Source organism: Olea europaea, chromosome 14, assembly GCF_002742605.1.
Source record: "Olea europaea var. sylvestris chromosome 14, O_europaea_v1, whole genome shotgun sequence".
Lineage (NCBI taxonomy): Eukaryota > Viridiplantae > Streptophyta > Magnoliopsida > Lamiales > Oleaceae > Olea > Olea europaea.
Window position 1 is genome coordinate 3,620,101 of NC_036250.1, and position 8,014 is coordinate 3,628,114.

The 8,014-nt window shown below is 35.7% G+C and overlaps 1 protein-coding gene across 1 annotated transcript; it reads left to right on the forward strand.

The window, feature by feature from the left end:
- The first annotated feature begins 3,212 nt into the window (after window positions 1-3,212).
- Window positions 3,213-6,809, forward strand: LOC111408819 (protein NRT1/ PTR FAMILY 4.5-like). Its single transcript, XM_023038593.1, has 6 exons — window positions 3,213-3,419; window positions 3,606-3,684; window positions 3,935-4,152; window positions 5,095-5,541; window positions 5,637-5,758; window positions 5,838-6,809. Exons 1-6 carry the CDS (start codon window positions 3,417-3,419, stop codon window positions 6,721-6,723), a joined length of 1,755 nt encoding a protein of 584 aa, XP_022894361.1. The 5' UTR covers window positions 3,213-3,416; the 3' UTR covers window positions 6,724-6,809.
- The last annotated feature ends 1,205 nt before the right edge of the window (window positions 6,810-8,014 follow it).

Consider the following 8,014-nt stretch of genomic DNA (forward strand, 5'->3'; position numbering starts at 1 on the left):
ACCCCAAACGTTCATATTATAAATACTAAAGAATTGGTCAGTCCCAAAGGGTGTTAAGCCTATTTTCATTGAAAAGAGCATCCTATTGAAGATCAAACATTGATTCCATTATTCCCTTGCTTAACCAAAGATCAAAGCATCATAATTCCAAAAGATCAAACACCAAAACTCAAATAATTTACCAATAATCATTCAGAGTTCTAGAGTTCGAGAAAGGTAGTTGGAGTTCCAGTTGGAGAAGAACGAGATTCGTTCTTGGCAATCCACGCGGAGAAAAAAAAAGTTCAAAGTTGCTAAAAAGTGCTGGAGCCACAATCGAAAATATTCTTTAGTGATTTACCGGGTGGATGATCTGAATCTACTAAAGTTTAGTTGTGTTTGGACCAACTATAAGTTGTTGTTTTTCGGTGAATCGTTTTAGCAAGGTTTGCCCGGAAGTTTATTATCCATGTGAAGAGTTTTTCAATGGGGTTTTCTTCATTACTATATTTGGTGTTGATTTTACTTTTATGCTTTGTTATATATTGAATGATTGATAATTAGGATTTAGTTGTATTAAATTTAATCATCTAGAGACAATAATTTGTGACTTGTTGCTTATTATTGTTTGTTTTATATACCTATTCATCAACTCTAGATGTTGTTGGGTCTAAACATCAATTAAATTTCAGTTGGAAAGGGCTTCTTATGTAAGATGGCATTCTCCTAAAAACCCTACAAGTTTAATCCAAGTTCATTAAGAGACTCTTTTTTTATTTTTACTTATTTCTTATTCAAGGATGTTTGACACGTCTTTGTTTAAAGAAATACGTTTAGAAATGGTAGAATCAAGAGCAAGTTTCTAAAAAAATCACTTAGATTGGTTAAGTTCTGACTCACATGAAAGAAACAAATTATTTTTTTTACTATATCTAAAGAAAATTTCTTAATATTATTTAAGAATTTTAAACTCTTAAGGAATCATTCTTAGTGAATAGTGTATATAATCTTCTAGTACTAGAGAGGTCAAATTACTATGGATGGCAATGGGTTATTAGGGATGGCAACGGGGAGGGACGGGGTCAGGGTCGGGGCAACCTCTCCCGCCCCTATCCCGCAAGGTAATTTCCATTCCAGACATGCCCCATTACTTGTTTAAGGTGGAGCCGGGGTGAGGCCTTGCCCCATTTACTATCGTTTATTTATTTATTTTAGTTTTTGATAATTCATTGTTGTTCACATTCATTAAAGTGTGATAATATATATTTTTTAATTTATTCAAATATATTTGGTAAATTAAGACTTTTATTATTTGTCATATTCTTTAGATAATTTTAGTTGTCATATTCTATTAGAACGGATGAAATTTCGTGAAAACTTTTTCATTTAAAATATTGACTTCTTCAATAAATAAATAAATAAATTAAATAGAACGGGACTAGACTGGACAAGCCCTTGTTACCCATATGGGCCTCGAGACGAAGTCCCACGACCCATCCCCAATCCAAATACTCGATTAAGCGGGGCAATCTCCATCCTGTTCAGAAAGGGTCCCACGAGTATTAGGTTTGATAGATTTTTTTGCCTTCCCTATAAATTACATACTAAGCCGTCGTTTGACCCCCATTAATTTTGATTATAATGGGAGGGATACCAATTTGTAATTTTTTTATTTTATTTTATTTTTTTCCATATGAGAGCAATTACCATCATTACATCAATATACGAGCACGCTTATGACTCTCGCAGTAATTCTAGTGGCTACTTCCTAGCTACCAAAATAATTTGGAATAAATAATAAAAATAAATTACAATGCTAACTCTGCAATGTCATAAACATAAATTATCTATATATTTTCTGACGTCGATATATATATTTTCTTCATCGCTGAACAATTACTGAATTTCTGTTAAAAAATTATGTCGGCAAAAGTTTCACCAAAGCCACGTTATATGGTAGTGACAAGCCAATAAAAAAAGGAAAATGCCGTGTGTACGTCTTGTGGTGTACACACGGCTTTACATCCCCTCGTATAGAAGGAGGCTCACGAATATTTTATTACGTGTGAGCTTCCCTTCATGTGAGTGGGGTGTAAAGCCGTGTGTACATCATTGTGTACACACAGTATGGTCCTAAAAAAAACACGAAAAAAATTGTACGGCACCTGTAAATGCATAATATATGGTTGCTCATATTATCCATGCAAAGTTTGAGAAAAGAAGAAAGTATTTAAACAAAATAAAAAGGCATTTTTACAATTTTCTTCCTTTTTTTCTTCTTGTTATGATAAGAATGTCTAATGCAATATTTAATTTCACAAAGATCGTGCAAATCATCAGCAAACGAACAGTTTACAAATTTAAATCAATAACAGAATTAAGCCTCTATTTATTTCCGATAAAAAAGTTCAATTAAAATTTAAGTGAAAGTCGACAATTAATTTTAATAACATATTTTATGGGACCCACAACTTTTCAACGATACATTCCATCAACTTTTATCAAAATATATTAAAAATCAAATTTTTATTTAAATCAAATATGTGCGATGTATAAGTTAACAGTGATTTGGCCCAACAAATTCACTTTCTCTTTAAACAATTTGCTATCTTTAATACTTAAGGTCTCAAAATAGAACAAATTGTCATTCGTATAAAAGCACCTTACACAAAAAATAAAAATAAAAAATAAATATAATTATTCGTGAGAGTAGATAGACTCAAACGATATTTTATAGTGTAAAAATGCTTTATAGAATGACTTCACATAAACTTGATGATATTTGAAAGAAAATGCGGCTATTTATCGTGAAGAAGCGATATAATACTTGGAGTAAAAGTCTTTTAAGGAAAGAGTGACGAATTTTCATTCACCCCTTCCTTTTCTAACATCCTAATTATTTATTTATTTATTTATTTATTTATTATTATTATTTTTTAATTTGCGGTGAAAAAAATCAGGTTCTTTATATATTACAAGAATAAATTTTATTTACCTAAACCACGAAGGTATCTGATAGCTAAATTAATAAAAATATGAATCACTTTGGCATCTAAATGAATCTGGAACCGTCTCACAATTAAACAGCAGACACTAATATACTCTTACCTGCCAGATACATGCCCCTCTCAACTGATGCAAATAATTTTAACATAATAAAGTCAAAACTTGCAAATCATGGTTATTTAAAAATAATAGTACGAGAGGGAGACAGAGAGAGAGTTTGAATCACAAGAAACAAAAAGAACATCATTGACTCGTATTGTTTCCGCAATAAGATAGATGCCTTGAGATTCCTGCTTCCATTGATTGTCATATTGTATGTTCAAAGCCAAGTGTGGAGTCCAAGTCTCTATATAAGTATTTGTTAGCACTTTCAAACTTCCTGCATTGACATTTGAGATAAATTAAAGTTATACCTTCTGGTTACAGAAAAAATGGTGAGATTATCGAAAAGCAGGCATCTTGAATAATTCTGAACAAGAATGATTTGATGCATTAATGTTTTAGTTCATGGAATTTTCTCTTTTAAGTTTTCAAAAATCTTAGACGTAAATTGTCGCTTTTAGTAGCGAAATTCTGATGATTCTTGCTTATTGGAAACATGTCTGGTTGTTTATTTTCAGAATATTTTCCGAAATGGTGAAACTCAGCCTGTACAGCAACCAAAGCTGGGAGGAAGGAGAGCTACTATATTCGTATTTGGTAACTTACTTCTCGATAACATCAATATTCTGCTGCATAACAAGTCCCATTTGATTTTGGGGTCGACTACATCAATAATTTCTTGAACATAGTGAAAAAAATTTTTACATCAATAATTTCTTGACCATAGTAAAAAAAATTATTCATGTAGCTAATTCAAAAATTATTCAACACAGGGCTTAGTTCATGGTTTTTTATTGTTATTATTTTTTCTTGAGGATAATTCATTTGAGAATTTTCAATTGCGCAGCTATGTCAGCACTGGAGACCATGGCATTTATTTCAAATGGTGTGAGCTTAGTGACTTACTTTTATGGATACATGAACTTCAGCTTGGCAAAATCAGCTACTGCACTGACAAATTTCATGGGGTCTGCATTTCTATTATCATTATTTGGAGGATTTATTTCTGATACATACATATCAAGATTCAAGACTGGCATTATTTTTGGATGCTTAGAAGTGGTGGTACGTAATTATATATGTACTTTTATTATGTTCTTATTTCGTGCATGGATTTCCTGTTATTTCATTTTTATAAGCTTCAAATTTTTGTCTTAACAAAGGAATCATAAATTTCATGCATGATTCTGAATTGACTTTTCCCATGTAAAGTAAATTAATGTAGTTAACTTGCAGTTTATACTTACCTCAGAAATAATGTTTCTGAAACATTTAGATAAGATTACTTATATTATATTGATTAATTATTAGTTAAATGGTTAGTTGAAAAAATAACAGCTCATTGGTTTACAAAACCAGGATAGTGCATCAGCAACACCGTTGACCATTTACGCATGATACCAATTTATCAGAAAAATAATTTGATTGCACATATTTAATTATTATTAGCTTTGATTGCTTTTGGATCATAAACTTGGCTGATTAAAAACACAGGTCTTTAATTTGTGGATTTAAACAATACAGCTGTTAGATTTTATACGCAATAATAGAGAAGTGAAAGAGAGAAATCAACACAAGTATTTAACGTGGTTAGAGGTGAATCTATGTCCACAAGGAGCGAGTCGAAGATATTTTATTTAGTATGAATGATAGGGTTACATAATCAGCATTTATACTAATCCTAGTCCAAGTCCATACAAGATTTTAGGACCCTTATAATAAAATACCTATGTACTGTACTACGACAATCAGATAGTAAATTAAAACCTGAGAGGCCGATGCTGGAGTGGATTTGATCCAATAAATATGTGTTCCACTCTATATGAACTATATACACAACATGATAAAAATATATGAATGAACAAACGAAATTAAGAATAATTTTATGAATGTTTAGCATACGATATTGGACACATGTGGACATGACACAAGATTCTAGCTTCTTTTTCTTGTATCGTTTCTCGGTAGAAGAATTTCAGGTCTGATTCCGAAAAACTGTATTTTCAGGGGTATGCTGTGCTAGCAGTGCAAGCACATTTCAAGCAACTGAGACCTTTTCCTTGCAAAGGTTTAGACCCTAGCAAAATGAGCCAATGTGAGCCAGCAGACAGCAGCCAGCAGGCAATATTATTTGCTGGAATTTATCTGGTAGCGCTAGGAAGCGGAGGGGTGAAAGCGGCTCTGCCCTCGCTAGGAGCTGATCAGTTCGATGAGAGGGATCCAAAGGAGGCGGCTTCTCTTTCAAGCTTCTTCAACTGGTACTTGTTTGCTGTTACAATAGGAGCTATATTTGGCGTGACATTTTTAGTCTGGATAAGTACCAACCAAGGTTGGGATTGGTCATTCGGTATTTGTTCAATAGCTGTGGGAGTGTCACTTCTGTTTCTAAGCATGGGGAGGTCAGTTTATCGAAACAACGTCCCCAAGGGAAGCCCATTTGTTCGTGTTCTAAAGGTACGTGTTGAACCACTTACAATAAACACCAGTCTCCTTTTCAAAGTAAAATCGTCAGAAATCGAAATTATTTACTGATTCAGCTGCTTAAATAGGTATTTGTTGCAGCCATTAGAAACCGGAAACTTGCCATTCCAGATACTGCAGGAGAGTTACACGAAATTCATGATAAAGAAGCTGGACAAACTGAGATTCTTCAAAGAACTAATCAATTCAAGTATGTTCAAAGTTTCATTTGGTATATGCACGAATTAATCATCGATTCATAACTATAGATATGAAGCATATCTTTACAGGTTTTTGGATCATGCAGCAATAGTTAAAAATGCACAAGAAGCATCTGAATCAAGTGTCACTGGATCTTGGAAGCTCTGTACAGTCACACAAGTTGAAGAAACAAAAATTCTAGTCCGAATGCTCCCAATTATACTGAGTACGGTTTTCATGAACACCTGTTTGGCTCAACTCCAAACATTTTCCATCCAGCAGAGCAATACAATGAACAGAAACATAGGAGGCTTTGAAATGCCTGGACCCTCGATTCCAGTAATCCCCCTTGTGTTCATGTTCATCCTAATCCCACTTTACGACCGGATTTTTGTTCCATTAGCATCAAGGTTCACCGGAATCCCTACCGGAATCACTCAACTCCAAAGGGTTGGAGTGGGACTGGTTCTTGCGGCTATTTCTATGGCAATAGCTGGAATAATTGAAACACACAGGAAAAACGTAGCTATTAATCATAACTTGGTTGATTCAGTAGAACCTTTACCAATAAGCATATTCTGGCTTGGCATCCAATATGCTATATTTGGAATGGCTGATATGTTCACACTGGTGGGGTTGTTGGAATTCTTCTACGCTGAGAGCTCGTCCGGGATGAAGTCACTTAGCACCGCCATCTCATGGTGTTCGCTGGCATTCGGGTACTTCACGAGCTCGGTGGTTGTGAACGTAGTGAACAAGGTGAGTGGCGGGTGGCTAGCTAGCAACAATTTGAACAGGGATAAGTTGAATTATTTCTACTGGTTACTAGCCTGCTTAAGCATGGTGAATTTTGGTGTCTACCTGGTATGTGCTACCTGGTACAAGCATAAAAAGGTTGAAGGGAAACAAGTAGACAATGGTTGGGTTCTTGAGGAAAGAATTGATATGAGCATTGTCAGGAATAGTACTCCCTAAATGTGTTAAATCTCTAGTTAAAGACAATATAAAAATTGTAATGTGTAATCATTTTGAGTAAATCTACAGTGTTACTTTGTATTGTATGTGATGATGCCAATATTGGTATACCCCGAGGACTCCATATGTGCTCCAACTCACCTTTTTGCCATATGTCCTCGGGATCTTCCGAGACCTCGAGGTATTTTGGTCCTCGAGGAAACTCATACGAATATTAACATCACCCCATAGTCCTCGAGAATAATCCTCGGGACATACTAACAGACCTTCTAGACCTACGTGCCTAACAAACAAACACCTAAACACCCAAGAACTCTATATCATCTCTTATACCACTTGTCAGACAATCCCATTACGAGTAGGACATTCCTTATAAATAGGATTCCCTTGGATAAAAACATCCAACCGGCCCAATCCTATTAGGATTGCGCTACCTACCGCTATAAAAATAGAACCTTGGGCCATTATTCAGGTACGTTTCTCATTATTTTCCAGTTTATAGCCTCACATTATAATTCCCTTTCTGACTTAAGCATCGGAGGGGTGACGATAACATACCTCGTTGTCTTTGTTTCAGGTACCCGAAGACTACGATCGTGCTCAATCCGAATCATCGAGCTCGGGAAATATACAGGTACGATTTTTGGTAACATCATTGGCGCCGTCTGTGGGAAACGCTACCAAAAGCCATGGTTAACACACGATCAGGTCTTCCTCCCGCAAGCTCATTCGCTCCCATCCCTCATCCTGTCGAAGATCAACCGGCTCCTCATGAAGAATCCTCAGGAGTATCTCTGCCAGCGGTCATCACAACCGAAGCCTTTGAAGAGCTCCGTCAGCAGGTGGCTACGTTCACGCAACTGTTAAGTCAAAGAAATTCACATCCATCGTCAGCGTAGGCGGAGCATGGCGGTTTTATGGCCGATGCTCGAGCACGACCACCAGACCCCCCAAATGGTGGAGTAGGAACATCGGGTATTCACAATATGGCCTCAGGCTCGAAGTCGGTGACCATGGATTCCAGTGAAATTACCTTAATCATTCAAGAAGGAATTACAGCTGGTCTATAACGGAGTGCTCGGGGGCCAACAAGTGTCACCCCTAACACTCCATTTACGCCAGAGATATTGTCATATCCCTTGCTCGACAAATTCAAATATCCCTGTATTAAGGAGTATGATGGGACGTCCGATCCCATCAACCACCTCAATGTATATACTGACGTCATGAACTTGCAAATTGCGCCGGATCAGGTTATGTGCAAAGCCTTTCCACAAACACTGACTAATGA